The sequence below is a fragment of the Pantherophis guttatus genome, chromosome 4 (genome assembly GCF_059756535.1).
Source record: "Pantherophis guttatus breed Tessera chromosome 4, ASM5975653v1, whole genome shotgun sequence".
Classification (NCBI taxonomy): domain Eukaryota; kingdom Metazoa; phylum Chordata; class Lepidosauria; order Squamata; family Colubridae; genus Pantherophis; species Pantherophis guttatus.
This window is the reverse complement of record NC_142066.1, coordinates 28261966-28289279: the sequence shown is the minus strand read 5'-3', so window position 1 is coordinate 28289279 and position 27314 is coordinate 28261966. Positions and strand designations below refer to the sequence as shown.

Here is a 27314-nt window from a genome sequence, read left to right as displayed (position 1 = left end):
TGCTTAGGACAGATTATAGATCTGGGCCAGCTGAGCAATTTCAGCTGGCCCAAAGAGGGAAACAGAACCAGAAATTTTGCAAGGAGAACCCATGGGGGTTCAAACTTGAAAAAATTATGCATACTATGCAAAGACCAGCAGTGGTCTAATGCTTTATAAGGCCCCATAGATTGAAGACACAGCTGCTAAAGCATCAGCATTCCTCATACCATCAACCTCCTCTCTAGGCCATGGGATAGAAAAGTGTTAAAACATTGCTGATCCTTGAGTACAGGTAGTGCTCGACTTACAACAGTTCGTTTAGTGACCGATCAAAATTACAATGGCACTGAAAAAAGTGACTTATGACTGTTTTTCACAGTTATGATCTTTCCAGCTTCCCCATGATCATGTGATCAAAATTCAGCTGTTTGCATAAACCCAGCCATCTGATCTCTGTACCTATCGACTAACCATTTATAAAAAAGTTCCCATGTCATAAAATATTCAGAATCTTCTTTTTCTTTAATTTTTAGCGTTAACCTGGCGTTATGTGAAATATGGATTATATGAGAAAGAAAAATTGATTAGTAAACATTTTGATGCTTATATAATTGATGTTAATATGGAAGATAGTATACTTTATAACAATGATTGATAATATCTACCATATGTTTGTATGTTGATACGATCATAATCAGTGCTGAGATTCAGCCAGTTCTCTCTGGATCGGGCAAACAGGTAGCAGTGACTGCAGGAGGCTCCCCCACTTGCCCGGACGTAATGCGCAAGCACTGTGCATGCACAGAGGGCCATGTGCATGTGCAGAGGAGCTGCGAGTGAGTGAAGCGAGCATGTGCAAGCGCTCATATTTGCAAACCGGTAGGGAAGGTAAATTAATCCCACCTCTGAGCATAATGATTATGAGAATATTTAAATGTTAACACTTTTGTTACCTAGAAAGCACACTGTTCAATTTAGAAATGGAATCTGTGATATTAAAACAATAAAAACAGTAATAATAAAAAAAATTCAGCTGTTTGGCAACTGGTTCATATTTATGACCATTGTTGTGTCCCGGGGTCATGTGATCTGCTTTTGCGACCTGACAAGCCAAGTGAATGGGGAACCCAGTTTCACTTAACAACCGGGTTACTCACTTATCAACTGCAGTGATTCAGTTACCAACTGAGGCAAGAAAGGTCGTAAAATGGGACAAAATTCACTTAGCAAACGTCTCACTTAACAACAGAAATTTGGGGCTCAGTTGTGGTCGTAAGTCGAGGACTACTTGTAGTAGCATAATTTTCTCAAATTTGAACACCCGTGGGTTCTTCTTGCAAAATTTGTAGTTCTGTTTCCCTCTTGGGCTAATTGAAATTTCTCAAGTCTATGATCTGTCCTAAGCACAAAAATGCCAGCATTCAGCACTGAGCAGAGATGTCACTGAATCATTAATAGCCATTGACGAGATACAGCTGCTAAAACACCAGCTTTCTTCATACCATCGGCCTCCTCTCCAGCCCTCCCGCAGCCCCCAGTACCTCTCAGAACCAGCTTTATCATGCCACCCCCACCCCCCCGCCTCCATTATCCATCAACTATTTTCAGGACTATTTTTTGCAGGTTTGTCAGATCCCAACCCAGAGACGACATACAAAAAAAAATCCAATGAAATCCAATCCTTTATTTGCATACACTGAATGGACAGAATCTTTCCAGACTAAAGCAATCAACTTCTAACCTAACACACATCCTGAGAGATTCTAGGGCAGTGATGGCTAACCTTTTTGCCATCACGTGCCAAAAGCAGGGGGAGTGCAGGGTTGTTGCGCGTGTGCGTGCCCACACCCATAATTCAATGCACCCTGCCCCCCACGCATGCGCGTGTGATCCCTCAGTCTTCCCACCGCTTTTGTCATGTGATGGGCAAGGTAGGCCCATTTTTCGCCCTCCCCAGGCTCCAAAGGCTTTCTAAGAGCCTGGGGAGGGCAAAAACAGCCTTCCCCACTCCCCCCAGGGCCTCCAGAAGCCGGAAACAGCCCACTTCCGGTGGGCCTAAAAGGCCCGAAAATCAGCTGGCCAGCTTGCACATGCGTGCTGCAGTTAAGCCAAGGGCAACGCTCGCATGCCCACCAATACGGCTCTGCGTGCCACAGGTGGCATGCGTGCCATAGGTTCGCCATCACGGTTCTAGGGTATGCTACCTTCCAGGGCTTTAAAAAAGCACTAAAACTGTGCTTAAAAATAGCCGGAATAACAGATGAAAGACAGGAGGGGTATCTAATGCAATAGCAGAACTTTTCAGCAGTTCACCACAACTTTGCCTTTTTTAAAAAAGACTCCACAACATCGTCTCACTCAAAATCCGTGTTTTCTTGTTCTTCCTGTTATTCCCCCCCCCCACACACACACCTTTCTTTCTTTTCTTTTCTTTTTTGTACTTTGCAAGTTCCCTGCAGCATAAACCTGTCTCTTTGCTCTGTTTTAAAGCTTTGCATCCATCCACTCAGCATGGGAACAAGTTGCCATAAATCAGAAGGCCAGAGACCATCACCCCACTCCAGTTAAGATTGGGAAAGATTAGCATTGTAACTCCAGGTTGAAACTGCTCATCAATATGCTCGATGATCCTCAGTGAGGGGACCTGGAGTAACCTAACCTTCCTTATGGCCTGTGGAGAGGAAGCAGCAAGATCGGTGCGGGGATGAGTTTTTATCCCATTCCCCCTTGCTAGTGCAGTCCATCTCTACCTCTCACAATGGGTTTGGCCTGCTCTGGATCCTGAATCCCTGAGCCCAGGCGCCTGGTTGCTAAGTGACCATTCTAGAACCCCCAGGTTCTATGACACTTCTCTGCGATTCTGACACCATCCACGCCACAGCCCAGCCTCCTCCCCAGGCCCACCCGGACTGCACAATTTGAAGATCGGCTTACCAATCTTTCCCCAGTTCCTGTGAGGAGCCTGCAGTGGGCATCTGCCCCACATGGAACTGACATCCCTAAAGGGAGAGAGATATGAGCCAGCCTAGCCTGGCTTTATTTATTTATCTAGTGCTGGTTTTGAAAGGTAAGAGAAGAAGGAATCAGCTTCAAGAAGCATTGCAGTGGGAGGGGACACCAGCAAGGGACTGCCTCTCCCATCCTCCTCCTCCTCGTTATCCTCCTCCTCCTCCTCCTTTCTGATTTTGTGCCCTTTCCTCCCACCAGGTATTAATGGAAGTTTCTTCAGGCCTCTCAGTGAGTAAAATCCAGCGTTTATTATTTCCTTTTTCAATTTGTGCTCATTTTTTCCCTCTCCTTAAAACATTTAGCCCAAAGGCTGCATTCAAAAAGGTCAGAGTGCTCCCTCTGGAGGCAACAAGAGGAAGCACAGCCCCATGTGTCAACATTGCTGTTTTGGGGGGACATCTGTAATGTTGACCATGAATACACTGTAGTCTGGGCGGTAGGCTCGGCTTTGGGATCAACATCAGTACCTGGTCTTGTTGCAAAGAAAGATAATTCTTTGAGGAAACTCAGCTTTGTACCTTGGTTCGAATTGTTCTTGAATGTGGGAGTTTCGAATCCCTAGTCTCCTGCGTGAGCAGCGGGTTGGACTAGATGACCTCCAAGATCCCTTCTAACTCTGTTACTGTTAAACTCAGGGAATGGAATTAGAGATAAATCAAGTGGTCCTGGCCTTAATAGTGCTCCTTTAGAGCTTTCCATGGTGAAATGTAAACAGAAGCAATATTCTGACTGGTGTTCTGCCCCAGCTCCGGATTCCCGAGGATATTGACACACACCAACGGTCCTTATCAAATTTATTAAGTAGCAAGAATAAACCAAAGTCCGGCAAAGATTGGCAGCCAGTCCAGAAAGCAAGATACGATAAGACTTTTCCAAAAATGCTCTAATGATAATTACAAGTTGTTTCTAGCAAGAAACTTACTAACGGCGTGTGACTTAAATAGGCTAAGGGAATGGCCACTGAGCCTCAAGCCTTACTCTCGAGGAGACTTCCTCCTCCTGAGTAACCACTCATGCCTTCTGCGTGCTCGAGCATTGAGGAGAGGCTCCTCCACTTCGCTCTCTCCACTTGAAGGAGCCTCTGGAGGTTCTGAAGGCCCGGGCTGAGTCTCTGCCTCTGGCACCACATCCTCTTCAGCCTCCTCGATGTCCGACGCGAGCGCAGGCTGCTGGCGCGACACCACATCAGCCTCCTCGTCGTCGGGATCAACCACGATCCACGCAGGCCGCTGGCGGGCCACAACACTGGGATGGCCCATCGTGGAAATTCCTCCCTTGCTGCTAAATCAAAGGACCATTTCTCATTTTGAGTATTCAGTGTATTTTCAACTGTGATGCCCAATTCTTCTAAGAAGCAACACAGGACTACAGATAAGCCTTCCCCAACTAGATACTTTCAAATATCTTGAAGCCATGATGGGCCATGTGATCAATCTAGCATATCAGCGACTATCGCAGTTTAGAGAAGGCAGGGGTAGAGTTTGGAGATAAAATAGTTGTTTCTCCCTGGGTTTCCAACCCCTGAGGCCCAGGTAGCGTCTCCTTAGTTTAGATTGGTTCTCTACTTGATTAGTTTCCAATTGTCTTAGATTTGAACTAGCCAGCCTTAAAGAGAGGACTGCAGGAAGGACATGATGTGGCCACTAATGTAATACAAAAGAGGGCAGCAAAGTAAGGCAGGTGAAGATGTAGTTTAGGACTCTTTACTTGCATGGACCTTATAATGTAGAAAGCTGCCATTCCATCATCTGACATTTTGCTTTATCATTAAAGAGGCCTTCTTATAGTTAAATATGGCTGCCTGTCACCTTTAGCTCCAATTAAGCTTTTTTTTGTTTACAGTTAACAGGCACATTCAGCTCCGCTCTACTTGCTTTTGGGTGGTTTGCATCCAGAAATAAGTACAAAAGTTCATTAAAAAATTATTTCCCTATTTGATTGATTAATATTATGATTTGGTCAGTTTTCAAGAATGTCTGGTTAAATGCCTCTGGGAAATTCCCAGCAAGGCATAGTGAGTCTTCCCTCATGGTCTTTACGTCAACACAACATGTGAAGCCATAATGTTAGATACCACAACTGTGCTGAGTTATGTCTTTGTGTTAGTGTTGGCAAGAGGGAAGAACAAAATGAGACAGATACTTAGGTGATATGTTCTCCATTTCTTCTAGCCTGCCGACTGGACGCCACATCGAAAAAACTCTGTGGTGGTGAAGCAGAGATTTTCTACCCTCACCAATGCTTACTGAAAGGATGCTGTTATCTGAATAACTCCTGCTACTTCCACGTTCTTGATGGTAAAACCAAGAACAATCCAGAAATTGCTGCTCCTGTTAATGCCCATGTCTAGTTACTTTCTTTCTGAGGAACCAAATCTGTTTCAAGAAGGCCATTTTCTCCCATGTCCCTTTGCGAGTATTTTCACTATAAACTTCTACTAATTGTCATATCTAGGTGACAATTAGTAGATTATATGTCATATGTCATATGACATATAATATGTCATATCTAGGTGACAATAGGGACATGGTGGCTCAGTGGCTAAGATACTGAGCTTGTCAATCGAAAGGTCGGCAGTTCAGTGGTTCGAATCCCTAGTACTGCGTAATGGGGTGAGCTCCCATTGCTTGTCTCAGCTTCTGCCAACCTAGCAGTTCGAAAGCACGTAAAAAATGCAAGTAGAAAAATAGGGACCACCTTTGGTGGGAAGGAACAGTATTCCGTGCGCCTTTGGTGTTTAGTCATGCCGGCCATATGACCACAGAGACGTCTTCGGACAGCACTGGCTCTTCGGCTTTGAAACGGAGATGAGCACTGCCTCCTAGAGTCAGGAACGACTAGCACATATGTACGAGGGGAACCTTTACCTTTACCTTTAGGTGACTTCCAGCAAAGGATTCTGGAGGTTGTAGTTTGAAGAAATGTCCAAAAGACCTTGAAAAGCTTTCCTCAAAGGATGCTTTCCAGCTGTGTTTAGAGTACAACTCTTAGCCTGGAGGATGGAGAAAGACTGGATTAGTAGCTTGTTCCTTGTTAGCCTTCCCCAGCAAGCTGCCCTGCCAATGGGTTGAGGCTTCTCAGATATACTAGCTGAGAAGGTAGGTCAGATGTCCAACTTTTAAGACCTGTGGAGTTTAATTCCCCACTTAGTCATACTGGCTGGGGAATCTAGGAGTTGACCTCCACAAATCTTAAAGTCACTAAGGTTAAGATAAAGGTAAAGGTTCCCCTCACACATATGTGCTAGTCATTCCCGACTCTAGGGGGCAGTGCTCATCTCCGTTTCAAAGCCAACGAGCCAGCGCTGTCCGAAAACATCTCCGTGGTCATGTGGCCAGTATGACTAAACGCCAAAGGCACACGGAACGCTGTTATCTTCCCACCAAAGCTGGTCCCTATTTTTCTACTTGCATTTTTTACGTGCTTTCGAACTGCTAGGTTGATAGAAGCTGGGACAAGTAACGGGAGCTCACTCTATTATGCGACACTAGGGATTCGAACCGCTGAACTGCTGACCTTCTGATCGACAAGCTCTGTGTCTTAGCTACTGAGCCACCGCGTCACCAAGGTTAGACATCTCTAAAATAGGTGTTGCAATTTTGAAACATTGGTGATTGTCAGTTGGAAGGGTCTTCTCAGCTTTCCCCTTTCCAAGCAATGTCATTTTCTTAGGAGATAGCATGACAGCCAAACCAGTTTGCATCTGCTCTATAAACATAAATGGTACATTGTACTTGGAGAAAACATTTTCTGTTTTTCTTAATAAGTGGGAGCATTGTGATTTGGAGAGGCTTTTGAAGCGCTGGCTGTTTAAGTGTCACAGGTCCCAGTTGGTCAATGCCTGTGACATAATTGACAATAAGGAACACAAATATTTCCCTGATTCATCCATACCACGTTCTGCCAAATATGAATGTGCCATGACTAGGAATATGAATGAATGTGGAAATGATTGCTCCATAAAGCTTCTTAGGCATTGCTCCGTAAAGCTCCTTGGGATTCATTAGAAGCAATCCTGTTCCCAGTTTTGCATGTAGATACCTAGAGGTAACTATATGCAAAATGTGGTGGCTCAGCGGCTAAGATGCTGAGCTTGTCGATCAAAAGGTTGGCAGTTCAGCGGTTCAAATCCCTAGTGCCGCATAACTGGGTGAGCTCCCGTTGCTTGTCTCAGCTTCTGCCAACCTAGCAGTTCGAAAGCACGTAAAAAATGCAAGTAGAAAAAATAGGGACCACCTTTGGTGGGAAGGTAACAGCGTTCCGTGTGCCTTTGGCGTTTAGTCATGCCGGCCATATGACCATGGAGATGTCTTCAGAGAGCACTGGCTCTTCGGCTTTGAAATGGAGATGAGCACTGCCCTCTAGAGCCGGGATCGACTAGCACATATGTGCGAGGGGAACCTTTACCTTTACCTAGAGGAGGCCCCAGTGGCTCTCCAAAGAAGATGCAGAATATGATATGGTGGACCCTATTACAACAAGGTGTCATTCCTCCAAGGTAGATCAGATTAGGAAACCAAAATTATGCATGTTTATACTACTTTTATTATAAATTCATAGGAATTCTGAAAGTCTACATGAGCTTCCCTCCTCCCTTCCTTTATCTTCATGTCAGTGGACTGGGTCTTGTCCAAAATGCTTCCTTGAGTTACAGATTGGCCCTGGACTCAAGTTTCTTTTATCTGACCTTTGGCTTTTATTTTATCTGGCTTTTATTTATGGTTTCTTTTATCTGACTGTTATGTCTCTCCTTCATATTCCTCATGGTTATTCCTTCTGTCCATTCCTTCTCTCTATGGTTATTCCTTCTGTCCATTTGAAATAGAGAGGTTCGTTGGACCAACTTAAAATAGTTCAGTAAGGCTGTAGAATTAAGGGACTCATATCTCTTCCATTTAACTTCCTTTGTTTCGGAAGGACACTGAAATGCTACAGGAAAACCTAGAAGTGGTTTGATAACTACATTTATCAGTGGGGTGAAGGAACCCTCACATCTAAAGCTTTCCCCAAATAGTGCCTTTTTCACATAAGGAAACATATATGTTGCAGAAAAAGCTAGGCTGGAACCCTATTATTCCCTAACAATCCATACTGGGGGTTATTCTTTTCAAGAATAAATTTCTTCTTTTCAAGAAGAAACAAAGCTAAACAAGCTGCCAACTGAAATTTTTTAATTTTTAGCTGACCATTAAATATGAGGGACATTTTTATTTGCAGTTAGAAGCTGCACTGTCCAGCAAATGATATACTGGTGGAAATCGTTTAACTAACATTGCTCAGGATTAGCTTTTCCACTGCTGAGATAACTAGAATCAAAATTACACAGACTGCCCTTGAGACTGGGGGAGTTTAATTTTCCACTGACTTGATAGACTGGTATTCTTCTCACAAAGTAGAAAAAAAGCAGGGTGGAGTTTGACAATGCTGTATACTCTTTGACCAGATTGCCTCGCTCTTCTGCTATTTATTATATGTGGGTTGGTAGTGCAGGATAATGCATTTCAGGCAGCTTATTTTAAGGTCTATTTGTACTGCCAATGAGGGCCTGTTTGGTGTAGTGGTTAAGGCAATCAGGATAGAAACCAGGAGACTGAGAGTTCTAGTCCCACCTTAGCAGTGGTGAAATCTGAACCGATTCACTACCAGTTTGCTGGCTGCGCATGCACTGTACACACCACGCACCAAATGCGAGGTGCGCGCACACAGTGCACGCCAAAAGGAGACGTGCATTAAGTAGAACAGCGCGCGAGGTGGGGGTGATCAGCTGTGGCACACAATATTTTTTTAACATTTAAAAGCATTGCATTTAAAAGTTAAAAAAAAGGCCTCTGACGATCATGCGGCTCAGCTGTGATCGTCAGAGGCTTTTTTTTACCTTTTAAAAATATTTTTTTAACAACCTCTTCAGCCGAAGATCCCTTTAAAAAAAAAAAAAAAAGCCTCTGATGATCACGCAGCTCAGCTGGGCATGGGGGGGGGGCAGGGATTTTTGCTACCGGTTCTCTGAACCACCCGCCACCATCGCTACCGGATCAGGCAATCCGGTCTGAACTGGGAGCATTTCACTCCTGCACCTTAGGTACAAAGCTAGTTGGGTGATCCTGGGCCAGTCATTCTCTCTCTGGCCTTGGAAGGAGGCAATGGCAAACCACTTCTGAAATGTTGCTAGTACAATTTCAGGAATTTGTCCAGGCAGGTGCCAGAAGTCAACAGAAGCTTGACTGCACCCCCCACTCCACCCCCAAAAAACTGTCAATAATATTTGAATGCGGTTTGTGGGCTGGACCCCTTCACATTGCATGACGGCATGTTATCTGGGGATGGGAGAATATCATAGATTAAGTTGGAGTCATCATCCTCACATGCTTATTTTCTACACATTTTCTTGGGATAAACAAAATGTTGACATAGACAACCCCATCAGCCCAACTCCAGAAAATAATACTGTTTTTCCACTGGATTCTGCTGCATGTATTTCATTGATCTTGCATTCTTTTTTTTTTTTTAATGTTGTGCACATTAAATTATAAACCTCACGACAAGTTATTGCTGAAAGGCATTACATACGGAACAAAATAAAATCAGTCCAGAGATTGGCCAGAAAAAAAAAAAAGTAGGAGAAGCATGATAGATATTATCATTACAACCCTTTGAACTGGACAGGAATCCTGGAGCTGAGAAAATAATGTCCAAGTACTATATATACTCTATGAAATAAGTTCTTCCATAAATTAGAGTTCTCAGACAAAGACCATGTAGGCCTTGCTGGGGATAGCTGTCCTGCCTCTCCTTTCAATGGTATTTTCTCCCAGGTGTTACAGGAAGTGCTAAATTGTGGACTATTAACCAATGTTCATTTATTTATTTATTTAGATTGGAAGGCTGCCTGACTCCCAAATAACACTGGGCATTTTGCATAGTCAAAAGGGGTGGGGTGGGGGGGAACCAAAACCAAACAATTGAAAAAGAGATGTATAAACAAACAAATAACAACAAACATTCTAAGGAATCCATTTTAGGCCTGGAGCAAAGCCAGATTTTCAAAATCTTATGTAATTCTTGTAGAGTTCAAGCCACATAGAACATAGAATAATAGGGTTGGAAGCAGTGGTGGGATTCAAATAATTTAACAACCAGTTCTCTGCCCTAATGATTTCTTCCAACAACCAGTTCACCAAACAGCTCAGAAAGTTAACAACCAGTTCTCCCGAAGTGGTGCGAACTGTCTGAATCCCACCACTGGTTGGAAGGGATCTTCTAATCCAACCCCGTGCTGAAGCAGGAGATCCTATACCATTCCAGAAAAATAGTTGTCCACCTGAATAGTTGGTGAGATGCTTTTTCAGACAGATGTCGTGATGGAGAAGGTACACTTATAGAATAGAATAGAATAGAATTCTTTATTGGCCAAGTGTGATTGGACACACAAGGAATTTGTCTTTCGTGCATATGCTCTCAGTGTACATAAAAAGAAAAGATATATTCGTAAAAAATCATAAGGTACAACACTTAATGATAGTCATAGGGTACAAATAAGCAATTAAATCATACTAGGAAACAATCAGTATATAAATCGTTAAGGATACAGCAACCAGTTACAGTCATACAGTCATAGGTGGGAGGAGATGGGTGATAGGAATGATGAGATCCCACTAGACAAAATGGGATCCCACTAGACAACACTGCTTAATTTAGGGGATGCAGCATTCCTCCAACCCACCCCATTTACAGGTGATACCTCAAATAGCCATATTCCATAAAGAATTTTATAGGTGAAAACCAGCACTTTTGAACTGCACCCAGAAGCCATCTGGCAAACCAGGGAAGTGACAGAGCAGTAATGGCACATGGACATATGGAGGCACATCCATTACTGCTTGTGCTACTGCATGTCTTTTGACGAGTTGTCACTTCTGGATGGTCTTCAGATGCAGCCCCAGTAGACCATTTTGCAATACTCCTGATTGTGAGGTGAGGAGGGCACAACTGACAGTCTGAAGGGCCTCCTATTCTAGGAATGGGTGCAATAGGTACATAAGATGGACCCACGCAAAGATTCTTCGGGCTAGTTGCCACCAGCTCTCTAAGCAGTCATTTTAAGCCGAGGAAGACCCCCCAGGCTGTCCCCAATATCCCACAAAGTTCCCCCCATGGGTTCATTCAATGACACCGTAGGACATTAAAAATCGTAACGTGGGGACTGCCGTCTTCAGTTGCACAACTCAGCAGGTGCCCCAGTCCTGCATACAATTGCATATTGCTGATCACACTGCCACAACCATTATCAAGGGGTAGGGAAACCAGAGCTTTGCAAAAAGTTCCTACAATTTGACACCTTCTGACCTCACATCTCAGCCTGAGCAACATCTGTTGTTGTTTTTTTCCCCTTGCAGTTGACAAACAACGGCGCAATGCAGGCATTCTTGGAGGAATCCTTGTTACTCTCACCATCCTCTTGTGTATCTTTTTCTCCTGGTAGGTTTTTGGTCCTTGTACTTGTAGAACCTGGCTACCATATTGTGTTGTAGGACATTATGGGGAGGCAGTTTTCAGCATTGATTGGCATAACTTGTTGATTCATTCTTTGGGGTTTTAGTCATCAAAACATCAGGACCCTGAGCAGAAATAGGTAGTCCTCAATTTACAACCGGTCATTTAGTGACCATTCAAATTACGATCGAGCACAAAAAAAAATAATAATAAGGTACAGATTTGAAATTTTAATATCTCCTTATCGCCCATGTTTGCATTTTGGGTGCTTGACGATACGTCAGCATTTATGACTGTTTGCAGCATCCTGTGGTCATATGACTGGGATCTATGGGTCTTTTTGTCAGAAACTGTCAAAAACAATGGGACAGTGGATTCGCTCAATGACTGCAGCAGTTGGGTAATGATTGCAAATTCATTTAATAACCGTGGTGATTTGCGTAACAACTGCTGCAAAAAAAATAAATCAGGCTGGTCTCACTTAATGACCAGCACAATTTACAACTATAATTCCGGACTCAATTCCAATCATAAGTAGAGGATTACCTGTACGTACTATACTCTTTTTTTTTGCTCAATTCTGAGATTTGTGGGAGTTGAGCATCCAGTAGGCAGCAACTGCATTCTGCACTTTTTGGGGGGTTTGGTGGCTCCCATATTTTCAGATCATATCTAGAAAACTATCCATATTACAGCTTTTCTGTTGGAATCAAATAATAGGAGGTGTGGAAAATGCTCCCTGTAGAAGACAAAAGCTAGCTTTCATGCCTAAAGTGGGAGTAGAACTCACTGTCTCCTGGTGATTGGCCCAAAGTGCCTTGTTGGTTTTCATGCCTAAGATAGGACTCACTAGAACTAAAATCTCCTAGTGATCAGCCCAAAATCCCCAGCTGGCTTTCATTCCTAAGGCAGTTCTAGAACTCACAGCCAAGAGATTGTAACCTTGTAACCTTGTTCTGTGTTGAAATCCTTCCTTTCCGTAACAGCTGAAAGTTGTTGCAAGAAATAGAATAGAACAGAACAGAACAAAACAAAACAAAACAAAACAAAACAAAACAAAACAAAACAAAACAAAACAGAATATAATTTTTTATTGGCCAAGTGTGATTGGACACACAAGGAATTTGCATAAGAAGGAATTTGTACATAAGAAGACAAGATACATTCATCAAGAATCATAAAGTACAACACTTAACGATAGTCATAGGGTACAATAAGCAATCAGGAAACAATATCAATATAAATTGTAAGGATACAAGCAACAAAGTTACACTCATGCAGTCATAAGTGGGAGGAGATGGGTGATAGGAACGATGAGAAGACTAATAGTAATAGAAATGCAGCCTTAGTGAATCATTTGACAGTGTTGAGGGAATTATTTGTTTAGCAGAGTGATGGCATTTGGGGAAAAAACTGTTCTTGTGTCTAATTGTTTGGGTGTGCAGTGCTCTATAGCATCGTTTTGAGGGTAGGAGTTGAAACAGTTTATGTCCAGGATGTGAAAGATCTGTAAATAAAATGCACACAGGCACATCTTTTACTTCCCGTCCCCGATTCTGATGTTGTTCTTTCCCACACAGGAGATTTAAAGAGTTGCAGAAGAAGGAAAAAGCATCTCGGACGTCACGAGGCGGGAGCGAAATGGCCGATTACTTAGTCAAGCTCTTAGATGAGGAAAGCGAAGCTGACGACTACAAGGGACACGAGCTACTCGATTCCTGGGCCCAAGGAAGCTATTCACCCGAGCCAGGAGGAGGACAACAGTGGAGTCCGGAGCTTGGCTCTGAAACCAGTCCTGAACCAATTAAACTAGCGGAAGAGTCTCCACCGAAGCCAGAACCTGCAGGTGGACCCCCGCCACCTTCGGAGCCCCCACCTCCAGCACCACCACCGCCAGAAGCAGCACCACCCCCACCCCCACCGCCACCGCCACCGCCACCCCCACCGCCACCCCCACCCCCACCACCTCCAGAAGGAGCACCACCCCCACCGCCAGCACCACCTGGAGGACCGGCACCACCAGCACCACCACCCGGTGAACCAGGAGCTCCTCCTCCGCCACCACCGCCGCCGCCACCACCACCACCACCTGGAGAACCTCCACCTGCTCCACCACCTGCTCCACCACCTGGTGGTCCACCTGCTCCACCAGGAGCCCCTCCCCCAGCCCCTCCCCCGGCCCCTCCTCCAGCCCCACCGCCGCCCCCGCCCCCTCCCTAGCGTGATTTTGGAATCTCCTGACGCATTTATGGTCACCAATAAAAGAGTATAGTTTTCTTTCTGTCACGTTGATTGATTGAGTCAGGGTACCTAAATCTATGAGCACCCCAGAAGAATTCATGCCTTTCCGCAGGGCTCAGGAATCTCTCTCCCTGCTCAGCTCTCCCTCTCTCAAACCTGCCCCAGGTATTCTTCTCACTTTCTACCTTACGGCTTGTCTGGTTTCAAAGCTTAGAGATAAAAAGTTATTCCCAAAATCGTTATTCGTTCCCATGTGTAGAAAGTTGCCGTCACAAATCTCAAGGGGACAGGACGTTTTTTAGACTCATATGAACCAAGAAAGGATGAGAAAGTAGGCTAAAAAAAGAATGGAAACTGGTTGGATTTAGAATAGTAATGGTAGTATTACAGTAGTAGTCCTTGATTTACAGCAGTTCGTTTAGTGACTGTTCAAAGTTATAACGGCACTGAAAAAATGTGACTTAAGACCGCTTTTCACAGTTACGACCTTTGAAGCATCCCCATGATCACGTGATCAAAATCCATATGCTTAACAAGTGGTTCATATTTATGACCATTGCCGTGTCCCCGGGTCATGTGATCACCTTTTGCGATTTTCTGACAAGCAAAGTCAATGGGGAAGCCAGATTCACTTAAGAACTGCAGTGATTCCCAAAACTCACTTGACAAATGTCTCTCTTAACAACAGAAATTTTGGGATCAATTGTGGTCGTAAGTTGAGGACTACCTGTGGTAGTAAAAGGAAAAGTAATAATAATACCACACCTGGTTCTTTAAATATATATATATGTATACACTCTCTCTAAATATTTATATATTTATAAACATAAAGAAAGCAAAATTCACCCAGTACTGTACAGCAATAATATCACAAGATACTATGTGGATATGGGCAGGAGTTCCAGGGTATTGAATGAAGAGTCACATGCTTTTCTCAGTGAGGTCCAGTTTTAGAAGAATGTCCAGCTAAATCCATCCTGCAGGTAGAGCACAAAAACAAAAAAAAAAACCGAGTTAATCACAAGCTTTTTACAAATATTCATCTACCATGAATAAAGGGAATAATGAGTAGGTTTGGATAAGAGAGGAAAAAGAGTCAATAATTTTCAAGCCCTGAGCTTAAGAGATGATCTATTTAAGGGACAAATTTTGTTCAGAAGATACCCACATCGGTTTCTCATGGAAAGAATGGAAAAGACCCAGAATTCAGGTGATATAATATATCGATAGGTCTAGATAAATGATTTTGTTCTGGGAAATGCTGGAAATGTTACCGATACCACTCAACATACGACTGTAATTAAGACCAGAATTACAGTTGTCAGTCATGGCAGTCGTTAAGCAGGTCACCATGTGACTGTGCCTGGTTTTATTTTGCACCTTTTTTTCCTGTGGTTGAGCGAACACCGTGGTTGTTAAGTGAACACAGCAATTGTTAAGCAAACCTGCTTTCTGCAATCGGCATTTTTGCCGGAAGTCGGAAATAAATGTCGAACACCCATAAAACAACTGGAGAACTCGCAGTCTTTTGTGACCACGGGACACTGCAACTGACTATGAATGCAAGCTGGTTGCTAAGTGCCCGAAATTCAATCATGTGAGTGAGTGTGTTTGTGAGAGAGAGAGAGAGAGGGAGGGAGGGAAAATGCACACAGTCACCAGAACTTACTAAAAGAGGCCCCAAGTAGCCTCCGGGGAGATCATTTGGCCAGGCAGAGAGATTGGCCTCTCCCAAGGTTGGCCTTCCCAAACTTTTTAAAGTCATGTGATGGTTGATGGTTGTGTTGTATTCAACCAATGATGTAGATCAGTGGTCCCCAAATTTTATGGCTTGGTGGCCCAGCAGTGTGGGGAAGAAGGGAACCAGCCCACCGCTCGTGCAGGTCAAGCTGCACATGCCCTGCCCAGCTGCTTGTACACTCCGGTTTCGAATAGGCCGCGGCCCAGTTGTGGGGTTGGGGATCCCTGATGTAGATGTAGCATAGGAGACTGTATTTGCAAGCCAAGGCCATCCAAGGCAGAGCAACAGGAGGAAGTCTCCGGTTTCATCCAGACATGAAAAATGATATCTGTGGCCTGCTCCGAATATGTGGCATTAAAAGTTTAATGAGGATGCTGAAAGATAAACTAACGCAGTCAGTGAGGGAAGTAATAACAGGGAGGCCTGAGCTCTAAAAGCAGCTTCTAGGCCACTGCAGGAAAGAGACTGCTTAATCATATAGGACCTTTATCCGGTCCAGTAGGACACCTAGAAAAATAAAAAATAAAAAATTGGAGAGTCTGAGATCAGTCCTTTGTTTCAAGGGAAGGCAAAGAACGGACTTTGGTTTAAGGAAGCAGAAGCCATGAAGAAGTTCATCCACAATTGTCCCCCGCCTTCTCGATTACACGTACTGTGTTTCCCTGAAAATAAGACCCTGTCTTATATTTTTTTGAACCCCGAAATAAGCGCTTGGCCTTATTTTGGGGGAGATCTTATTATTTTGGGGTCTGTGGAGCAAGATGGGGCTCCTCTTGCTGTCTTACCTGATTTCCAGCTCTGTGTTTAAATATTTTTGGGGAGGGGTTATTTTTGGGGGGAGGTTTATTTTAGCGCATGCGCTCAAAAGCCCGATTGGTCTTATTATCAGGGGATTTCTTATTTTCGGGAAAACAGGGTAGTCCTAAACTTAACAACAGCTCATTTAGTGACCGATTGAATCATAACGGCATTGAAAAAAGTGACTTATGACTGGGTTTTTTTGCACTTAAGACCGTTGCAACATCCTCATGGTCGCATGATCAAAATTCAGAAGCTTGTCAACTGACTCATATTTATGATGGTTGCAATTTTCCGAGCTCATGTGATCCCCTTTTATAATCTTCTGACAAACAAAGTCAATGGGGGAAAGCCAGATTCAATTAACCACCGTGTCACTAATTTAACAACTGCAATGATTCACTTAACAATGATGGCAAGAAAGGTTGTTAAATGGGGCAAAACTCACCTAACAGACATCTCATTTAGCAACATTGAAATTTTGGGTTCAATTGTGGTTGTAAATCGAGGATTACCTGTATAGCAGGAACAAAATCCAGCTGGTTCTGACAGGTTCTGGAGAACTGGTAGCGGAAATTTTGAGCAGTTCGGAGAATCGGCAAATACCACCTCTGGCTGGCCCCAGAGTGGGGTGGGAATGGAGATTTTGCAATATCCTTCCCCAGGAGGGGGGAGGGAATTGAGTTTTTGCAGTATCCTTCCCCTGGAGTGGGGTGGGAATGGAGATTTTGCAGTATCCTCCCCCTGGAGTGGGGTGGGAATGGAGATTTTGCAATATCCTTGCCCCAGGAGTGGGGAGGGAATTGAGTTTTTGCAGTATCCTTCCCCTGGAGTGGGGTGGGAATGGAGATTTTGCAGTATCCTTCCCATGCTGCAGGCACCAAGCCACACCACCAAGCCACACCATGCCCACTAAGCCACACCCACAGAACCGGTAGTAAAAAAAAATTGATTTCACCACTGCTGTATAGTATGTGATTTGAACTGCATTTCTAAAGGATCCTCTTTTTGCAAGGAAGAAAGATATTAGCCTTCCTTCTATCTTAAAATGAGGTGGATTGTTCACTGCAGCTGTGGCCAATTGAACCTCTAACATATGAACCATGGAACAGGAAGTCCACAGTTTCATTCTCACTTCTGCTGTGAGAACAGCTTTTACTTTCTACGCCTTCATCTCCTCCCCACTTGCCTTTTATTGTGGATTGCCTATAAAAAGAACGAGGACATGGTACATACAGTACATTCCACAGTGTTTATGCTCTGGATATGAGGTCAAAGAGAAGTAAGACTGATAGAAGAGAATATTTGAAGCTCAGAGTTGAACTGTGGGGTCCCTGATGATCTCTGAGCTTGGTTGTTTTCTTGCAGATGTTTCATTAACCTTCATGATGATGTTACCTAGTTGGGTAATGAAATGTTTGCAAGTAAACAACCAAGCTCAGAGAGCACCAAGGAGCCCACAGAAGCAAGACTGTCTACTTTGGACTCCTATGATCTATGCATCAGTTATCCAAACCTCTCTCTTTCCACCAATGGTGGGATTCAGCCGGTTCTGTCCGGTTCAGGAGAACCGGTAGTAGCGACTGTTGGATGCTCCGCCCACCCACCCGGATGTAATGTGCAAGCACTGCACATGTGTGGAAGGCTGTGTCCATGCACAGAGGAGGTGCGTGTGAGCGAAGCAAGCGTGCACGCTCACATTTGCAAACTGGTAGGGAAGGTAAGTGAATCCCACCTCTGCTTTCCACAGAATGTTTCTTGGGAATGAGAAAAACCCAGTGCATGTAGTTGTGACCAGGAAACCTGACTGGCAATCCTAAGAATGGAGGAATATGGTCAGAAGTGTCTCAGGTTGAAGGGCAAAGCTTTGAAAACACTCTATACACAGTGAAGTGATGGTGATAGATAGTGGGATATACATATTTAGGAATCTTCATCTGTATAAAACCCAGAGTTCTATTCCAGTAACAAGAGTTGGCAAAATTATATATATATACATATATATATATATATATATATATATATATATGTATGTATGTATGTATGTATGTATGTATGTATGTATGTATGTATATTTTCTCCCCGTAAAATTTTACACGGGAGAAAACCCGAATAACCAAAGACCTACACACACACACACACACACACACACATACATATACATCAAATCGATATTTTGCTGATAAATTGATATTTTGCTGATAAATTTGGTATAAAATTGTTTGTCGTGAATGCGACTGCTTGAGGGCTCCTGGATTGGAGCTGAAAGGCGAAAGGGAGCAGAATGCCTACTCCCACATGTTGGGGTAGATCAACATGTGGGTCCAACATGTGTCTTGATAAATACTATATATATATAAAATGTATATGTTTATGTATCTATAGTATATGTATATGTAAATACAAACACCCATATACACAAACACCCATACAAACACACAACATTAGGATCTTGTTGATATGTGATTCATGCTACCATGTTTCCCTGAAAATAAGACCCTGTCTTATATTTTTTTGAACCCTGAAATAAGTGCTTGGCCTTATTGCCATGTACTCAAAAGCCCAAAGATTGGGCTTATTATCAGGGGATGTCTTATTTTGGGGGAAACAGGGTATTTAGTCAGTTAGTAGTCATTGCCAATTGGTTAGTATTTTATTTCATTTTGAATTTAGGGTTAGTGTTCTGTTTTATTTTATTTTACTTTATTATTTCATTTCATTCTTTTATTTTATTTATTTCATTTTATTTTTACAGGTAAAGGGTTACAAGTAATCCTTATGTAGCACTGCCTCAATTATTGTCCATTCGCAGCTACCAAGAAGGTGAAAAAGTAATTTTATGACAAATGCAGGTAGTCCTTGATTTACAACAATTCATTTAGTGACTGTTCAAAGTTACAATGGCACTGAAAAAAGTGACCTATGACCATTTTTCAACTATGACCTTTGCAGTATCCCCATGATCATGTGATCAAAATTCAGAGGCTTGTCAAAGGGTTCATATTTATGACTGTTGCTGTGTCCCAAGGTCATGTGATCACCTTTTGCGACTTTCTGACAAGCAAAGTCAATGGAGAAGTCAGATTAACAACCAGGTTACTAATTTATCAACTGCAATGGTTCACTTAACAAATGAGGCAAGAAAAGTCATAAAATGGGGCAAAACTCACTGAACAAATGTCTCACTTAACAACTGAAATTTTGGGCTCAGTTGCGGTCATAAATAGAGGACTACTTGTACTCACATTTACAACCTTCACATGTCTCTAAAGCAAAGGAAAGCTGAAATAAAGCCACTAAGCATAGTTGCAGTTTCACTTAGTGACCACTTTGTTTAATGATCAATTTGCCAGTCCCAATTGTGATTGCTAAATGAGGATTACCTATAGTATCATATTCGGACTATAAAAATTCCAGATGACTAATAGATGAACAGAGAAATAGAGAAAACGGTTGCTCTTTGCTGCCATCTAGAGATCATCTTCATTATTGTAGTCCTGATATGGTACTCCTTACTATTATGTAATGGCTGCAAAAAGCTGGCCATGAGTTTTCTTCGGAAAGCATAATCCTCTGTTGGCTAGATTAATACCTGTCTACCGTAAGTCTAGTCTATAATGAACAACCATTAAAAAGATGTGAGAGAAGCTATCTTTCAATAAACTAAGTCAGCTATATGATGCATTCTATTAGGGGCTATATTTATATCATAGCAAAATAACAGAATAACAGAGTCGGAAGGGACCTTGTAGGTCATCTAGTCCAACTCCCTGCCCAAGCAGAAGACTCTACACCATTTCACCAAAATCAATCAAATCACATAATAATTTAATACCCTTTGGTTAGCAAACCAACATCACGTGTTGTATGAACTCAAGTTATATATACATTGTTTTTTAGTATACTTTTTGGCATATAATGACTTGTGCAAATGTTTGCTTTTTTAAATCTGTTATTCTAATGATTCCCTTCCAATATTGTATCACACTAGTGGGCACCACCCAGCTCTTCACAGCAGCAGTTTGGCAAAAAGTCAAAAAGGTATTTGTTCCTGGCATAGACTCATTGGCAGAGATTGCTGTGCTAGCCAAATGAACACATGTTGTGTTCATTGAAAAACCACCTTTGCATGAAAACCAGGAAGACAACCTTAATTAACACATCTAGAAGAATTGCATTTGACTGAATGCTGGACAGATTCTTTCCAATTATATGGTTACTGTCATATATTTGTTTCTTGGGAGCATCCTGGATGACCTTGGAAAAGATATCTTTGAAATCAACCGTAATCAAGGTTAACTTGAAGAAGATATTATTTTCATTGACCTTTCATTTGCAGTAGATGTTGAAAGCAGAGGACTTCCCAGTCTCTCTAAACCCAGCCTTTCCCAGCATGACGGTTTGTAGATGGGCTGGGCTGTAGCTACCATTTACCTCTAGCTCTGCAGGCTAAGGACAAGGAGAATGTCTTCCACAGGGTAACATATAAATGAGAAACTAGGATAATACCATGGTAGGGTGAAAGAATATGGAAATTACAAAAGTACAGGGGAAGATAAAGAAAAAAATTTCATAAGTGTCAGATCCACAATCCAGCTTTATTTACACTAATGGAAACCAGCTCTTTCACAGCAATTCCACAAAATGCTGGCATGATGTGGAAATCTGTGACAAAGTAGATATCGTGATGATGATGGAGAGCAACAGAAAATCATGCAAGGAAAGAAAAATGGTAGCTGGTCATGCTATTCATCCAATCCTATCCCTGTGAATGACACCCTACTACTCAACTTACAACCACAATTGAGCCCCAAATTTCTGTTACTAAGCAAGACATTTATTACGTGAATTTTGCCCCATTTTATGACATTTTTTGCCATGGTTGTTAAGTAAATCACTGCAGCTGTTAAATTAGTGACACGGATGTTAAGAGAATCAGTCTTCCCCATTGACTTTGCTTGTCAGAAGGTTGCAAAATGACCCTAGCACATTGCAACCATCATAAATATGGGTCAGTTGCCAAGGGTCTGAATTTTGATCACTGACCTTGGGGATGCTGCAATGGTCCTGTAAAATATTTCATTTCATTTCATTTTATTAAATTTGTATACCGCCCTACTCCCGAAGGACTCAGGGCGGTGAACAGCCATAAAATAAAACATATAAATACAAAATTTAAAATGGAGATAAAACAAATTAAATAAATTTGGCTGAACCATTTTAAAACCCCAATAATTTAAAACCAAATTTAAAATTCCCATTTAAAAAGAGGAAAGGTTTAGGTCAGGCCAGCTTGATGGAATAGGAACGTCTTAAGCACGCGATGGAAGGTACCCAGATCCGGAATCCTCTGTATCTTGGGGGGAGGGGGGAGATATAGTCAAAACTCACTCTTTTCACTGCTGCTGTAACTTTGAACAAGTCACTAAACAAATTGTTGTAAGTAGAGTACCTGTAATCACTAAGGTAAATTGCAATCCCTATTTGTGCATTGACTACAAAATCAGCCGAGGTAATTCTTTTTAATGCTGCTTAATATACATGACAAACTAGATAAAAATAAAGCCCAGAAGAAAATTAGTCTAGATTACACAATGCACCTGTTTATATTACAGGAATGGGAGCTGGGCTAACTATGAACTCCCAAAGTCCCAATTACTGTTAGGATTGCAAATGATTCCACAATGGAACAAGAGATGGTAAAAGTGGCAGAGTTGGCACGGACTATTCTAATTAAAGAGAATTTATCTAGTTTTGTTTCCATTTGGAAACAATTTCTCGATTTTGTATTTGAAGCTGAAAAAAAATGAAACTCTAATTTTAGATTTTGACAATTAAAATTATGTTGCTGTTACAGAAATGGCAAAAGGTTGAGGCTGTAACTTTTTTGGTATTCCACTGCATTGAAAACTAGGAAGATGCTATTTTTTTTCTTTCTTTTTCACTTCTTTCTGCAGCTCTTTTTAATTTTCTTGGATTTTGTTTCTATTTGCATTTTATCGTCTAATACTTGAATAAAAAAAATTAAAAAGATTGCTAATGAACTATAAATAAACCCAGGGCACCTTGCTATAAGACGGTTTCATATGGAAGTTAATATGAAGAAATCAGCACACAATTTTTGATAAAAGGAATAAAAGCCAGGGATTCAGATGCACGTATAGCATAGTTTAGAGAGGAGTTGGTTGCTCTGTTATGAAAATCCTGATGTGATTTGTAAGGAAAAGAGAGCATATGTTACCTCTAAGCTGCTTCTCGGCTAGTTGGAATAGTCCTCATGGCCAGCCCACCACCTTGGCGTCGCGACCAGGTCCGTGAGATCTTCCTAGCCAGCCGTGCCAGCGTGCCTTTCTTGGCATGATAATCCCTTGCCAGCTCTTCAGGGGCGATCTCAATATTGCCCGTGTACCACATAATCCAACCCAACAGGCTCAGGAACACCAGCACCGCACCCGAGTAGATTAATAGATCCCCAAAGTCTCGGCCTCGCAGCCTCAGTCTAGCAAAGATGCCGGTCAGCAGTGCCCCGGTGCCTGCAGCGTCCATGAACACCGCAAATGCAAGGGCCAGCCGGCAACGGCTCAATCCAGAGGAGACCATGGGACTGGAGCTGCTGAATGAGGTGCACTTACTTGAAAGGAGTTGGGGAGCCCTTGAAGAGGGGGGAAAATAAGGCTCCCAAAGCACAGGTTGCAACGGCAATTGGCAACTGCAAAGGGGGTCCCTCATAAACCAGTATGCAGATTTACAGCAAACCCAGCTGAAAGAAAGGAAGTGGAGGAAAAAGAACAGCGGGAAAGGCAAACTATTCAGGCTGGGAGTGGAAAGAAGGAGTGCCCAGTGAGTGCACCTAGAAAGTGGTTCAACCAGTTTCAGAAAGGGAGGGACCAACAGTTTAATTAACCCTCCTGTACCCTCAGAGCTAAGAAACTTGGTTAAGCTCCCACTTGCTCACCATCCTCCTTCAAATTTCTCCCAAGGAACTCAAAAGGCCGGGTCCTCAGACACCCCCCCCATTCCTCCCCCCACCCAAATCTGCCTTCTCACACAGCTGGGAGAGTACTGGGTATTCACTGTCTTTGGTTCAACTAACTTCCTTGCAGAAAGCAGGAAGTCTCCGGCTGTGTATTTTCTTTTCTAAAATCCCCCACCATCCACCTTTCCTAGTGATACACTTGGATGCTCCGTTCTCCCCCTTCACAATACACTGAGCCCGTGATGGTGAACCTATGGCACGGATGCCACAGGTGGCACATAGAGCCATATCAGTGGGCGCACAAACATTGCCGTAGCTCAGCTCCAGCGCACATGCGTGCACCGGCCAGGTGATTTTTGGGCCTTTTGGTCTCACCAGAAGTTGGGAAATGAGCTGTTTCCGGCCTCCGGAGGGCTTCCGGGAGGGGGGGGAGAGGCCATTTTCCCCGTCCCCAGGCTCCTAGAAAGCCTCTGGAGCCTGGGGAGGATGAAAAACGGGCCTACTGGGCCCACCATGCCATTGCATGCTAAAAGCAAGGGTGGGGCGCAGGAGGACGCATGCGCACGAGCGGGGGCTGGGTGCATTGAATTATGGGTGTGGATGACCTCCCCGTGGTCTCCCCGCTTTTGGCATGCGATGGCAAAAAGATTAGCCATCACTGCACTGAGCTGTCCATAAAAGGAATCTCACCCACTGACGTTTTTCAGGGCTGCTGCTTGTGGATCCGTTCACACACTCACCTGACAGCCATCCAAGTACAAGGAAAGAAGGTGAAAAGAATTTGAGAGGGTTCAGGGTGAGTGAAGAGCCAGATGGTGTGCGGCAGTACATTTTGAAGTCCACTTTTGCAAAGTTATCATTATTATGTTTATTTCATAGAATATAGAGCAGGGGTATCAAATTCATGGCCCGGGAGCCGAATCTGGCCCATGCAGTGCTTAGATCTGGCCCATGGGGCTGCCCTGGAAACAGCGAAGGACTGGCCCGCAATGTCTCTGCCAGCGAAAATGGAGCTCCGTTTTCCCTGGCAGAAGGTTGCAGGAGGCTGTCGCAGCTGAAACAGAGCTCGGGAGCCCATTTTCACTGGCAGAGTGCTTGGGCCACCACAGGTTCCCCCAACATGAGTGACGTTGAGCTGGCCATACACACTCTGGCCATGACTCCCCCTGGCCCCCGCAAGGTCAAACACAACCCTGATATGGCCCTCAATGAAATCGAGTTTGACATCCCTGATATAGAGTAACAAAGTTGGAAGGGACCTTGGAGGTCTTCTAGTCCCACCTCCTGCTCAGGCATGAAACCCTATACCATTTCAGATAGTTGGTTGTCCAATCTCTTCTTAAAATCGTCCAGTGTTGGAGCATTCACAACTTCTGGAGGCAAGTTGTTCCACTGATTAATTGTTCTGTCAGGAATTTCTTCTTAGTTCTAAGTTGCTTCTCTCCTTGATTAGTTTCCATCCATTGCTTCTTGTCCTGCCCTCAGGTGCTTTGGAGAATAGCCTGACTCCCTCTTCTTTGTGGCAGCCCCTCAGATTTTTTTTTTTAATTTGATTTGTATGCCACCTTATCTCCATAGGACTCAGGGTGGCTCACAACAATTAAAATCAAACCAGATAAAAACATATTAAAATACAAATTAAACGTATGTTAAAACTCATTTAAAATAATCAAATCCCATCAGTCCAGGCTGGGCGATTTAAACAGCCATGTCTTTAGTTCGCGGCGGAAAGTGCAAAGGTCAGGGGCCAACCGGAGCCCAGGGGGAGTTGATTCCAAAGGGTGGGCGTGCCCACAGAGAAAGCTCTACCTCTGGGAGCTGCCAGCCGACATTGTCTAGCCGATGGCACCCTGAGTAGGCCCTCCCCTGTGAGAACGCACCGGGTGGTGGGAAGCTGTTGCTGGTTGCTGATGGTCCGACAGATATCCTGGGCCTAAGCCATGTAGGGTTTTATAGGTCATCACCAGCACCTTGAATCTCACCCGGAGGGCAACTGGCAACCAATGCAAGTCGCGCAGGAGAGGTGTAACATGGGAGTATCGGGACCCTCCCATCACAACCCGCGCGGCCGCATTCTGTACCAGCTGAAGCCTCCGAGTGGTCTTCAAGGGTAGCCCCAAGTAGAGAGCATATTGGAACACTGCTATCATGTCTCCCCTAGTCCTTCTTTTCATTAAACTAGACATACCCAATTCCAGCAACCATTCTTTTTGTGTTTATTTGATTTTTATCCCACCTTTATTAATTTATAAATAACTCAAGGTGGTGAAAATACATAATACTGGGTTGGGCTGAGAGAGAGTGACTGGCTCAAAGTCATGGTCTCCTGGTGATTGGTCCAAAGTCAACCAGCCAGCTTTCATGCCTAAGGTGGCACCAGAACTCAAGGCCTCCTGGTTTCTAAGCCAACACCTTACTTACTAGACCACAGTGGCTCTCTATAGAATTAGAAATAGATTAACAGATTTGGAAGGAACCTTGGAGGTCTTCTAGTCCAACCCCGCTCAGGCAGAAAACCTTATATTATTTCAGACAAATGGTTATCCAATCTCTTCTTAAAAATTTCCAGTGTTGAATCATTCACAACATCTGGAGGCAGGCTGTTCCACTGGTTAATTGTTCTGACTGACAGGAAATTTCTTCTTAGTTCTAAGTTGCTTCTCTCCTTGATTAGTTTCCACCCATTGCTTCTTGTCCTGCCTTCAGGTGCTTTGGAGAATAGCCTGACTCCCTCTTCTTTATGGAAACCCCTCAGATATTGGAACACTGCTATCATGTCTCCCCTAGTTCTTCTCTTCATTGAACTAGATATACCCAATTCCAGCAATCATTCTTTATATATTTTATCCTCCAATCCCCTATAGATTCAATACATTCCAAATTTATTGACTAAAAACAAAATTCCCCAAGCTCTAAAAAAAATTAACTTCTAAATAAATGTGATTCAAGCTGTAGTGTCTATTTCTTTGGCCTCTCTTTCCCTCAGTCAATGCATTACAAAATGTGCTGTACCAATAGGGGAGAATATTTGTAGCTCAGGGTTGAAATGAGGGGTCCTTTATGCTCTGGGCTTGGTTGTTTTCTCGCAGACGTTTCATTACCCAAACTAGGTAATAGCGTTAGTGAGCAGAAAATACCAAGGACTCCTCAAAACTTGCTGTGGTGGGAATTGGCCATTTTCATGGACTACATATTCTGAATCATGAGCCAAATTGCACCCTCTAGTCTGCTAATAACCTGCAAATGTCTTTACCTTTCTCTACTATTACTTACAATAGGAAAAGAGAATCACCATTTTAGCCTGGAAATTAAACTGTTTTGCTTTCTCCAGGTAACTAAAAAGATTCATTGTAAAATCCTAAATGAAAAATTCAGAAGTAAATACATCAACAGGAGTTACCAATATGTAATATGCCAAGCAGTTTGAACCGCATTGTAAAAAAAGCTATGGCATGGACTATGATCCATGAAACCTTATATGGAGTAATAAACTGGTTAGTCATTGATAGATCATAAACCTCTGTTTTTACTAATGATCCTGCTGTATTCAAAACCAAAGACAGAAAAAACCCAACAATTTGGATATGGGAATAAGAGACTTGTGTTGTCTGATTGATTCATGGGAAATTCAAACTCCATAGTTCAGGGGTGGGCAACTGTGATCCTTTTACAACCTGTGGACTTCAACTCCCAGAATTCCTGAGACAGCCAAGCTGGCTCAGGAATTCTGGGAGTTGAAGTCCACAGGTCATAAAGGGGCCATATTTGCCCATCCCTACTATAGTAGATATTTTTTATTACACAATCAAAATAACAAAGGAGGGTGTGTAACCTTTAAGCCCCAAAATCCTTCGTCAGGCATAAGGCAAGACAATGAAAAGGAACTATCCACTCCTTTCTCTGAGCAATATAGCCAAGACAGACTTTGTGCTAGAAGTAAGGCAGTGTCCCATAGATATTTATCATATGTTGCCTCTAAATCAATAGAAGACAATCTGGAGTTTGTCGGGTGTTTTAACTTCATTTCCCATAATTCCTTGCCAATGGCTTTCTTGAATGAAGCTGACAGGACTCCAA

At 43.1% G+C, this 27314-nt stretch overlaps 2 protein-coding genes across 2 annotated transcripts; one reads left to right on the top strand and one right to left on the bottom strand.

Moving 5' to 3' along the window:
* Positions 1–2856: 2856 nt before the first annotated feature.
* LOC117666854 (uncharacterized) lies at positions 2857–13756 on the top strand. Its single transcript, XM_034419860.3, has 5 exons — positions 2857–3049; positions 3190–3219; positions 5163–5288; positions 11385–11466; positions 13062–13756. Exons 1-5 carry the CDS (start codon positions 2998–3000, stop codon positions 13699–13701), a joined length of 930 nt encoding a protein of 309 aa, XP_034275751.2. The 5' UTR covers positions 2857–2997; the 3' UTR covers positions 13702–13756.
* A 326-nt stretch (positions 13757–14082) lies between these two features.
* On the bottom strand, positions 14083–23095 carry TMEM238 (transmembrane protein 238). Its single transcript, XM_034419874.3, has 2 exons — positions 22503–23095; positions 14083–14699 (listed from the first exon to the last, which is right to left on the bottom strand). Exon 1 carries the CDS (start codon positions 22988–22990, stop codon positions 22505–22507), a length of 486 nt encoding a protein of 161 aa, XP_034275765.1. The 5' UTR covers positions 22991–23095; the 3' UTR covers positions 14083–14699; positions 22503–22504.
* Positions 23096–27314: the final 4219 nt, after the last annotated feature.

What these genes read in the sequence shown, in the direction of transcription:
- LOC117666854 (XM_034419860.3), top strand. Translation starts at nt 2,998, where the DNA reads ATGAGCCAGCCTAGCCTGGCTTTATTTATTTATCTAGTGCTGGTTTTG. An exon ending in TCTAGTGCTGGTTTTGAAAG is followed by an intron (nt 3,050 to 3,189) that starts GTAAGAGAAGAA and finishes TCCTCCCACCAG; the next exon opens with GTATTAATGGAAGTTTCTTC. An exon ending in AAGTTTCTTCAGGCCTCTCA is followed by an intron (nt 3,220 to 5,162) that starts GTGAGTAAAATC and finishes CATTTCTTCTAG; the next exon opens with CCTGCCGACTGGACGCCACA.
- TMEM238 (XM_034419874.3), bottom strand. Translation starts at nt 22,990, where the DNA reads ATGAGGGACCCCCTTTGCAGTTGCCAATTGCCGTTGCAACCTGTGCTT.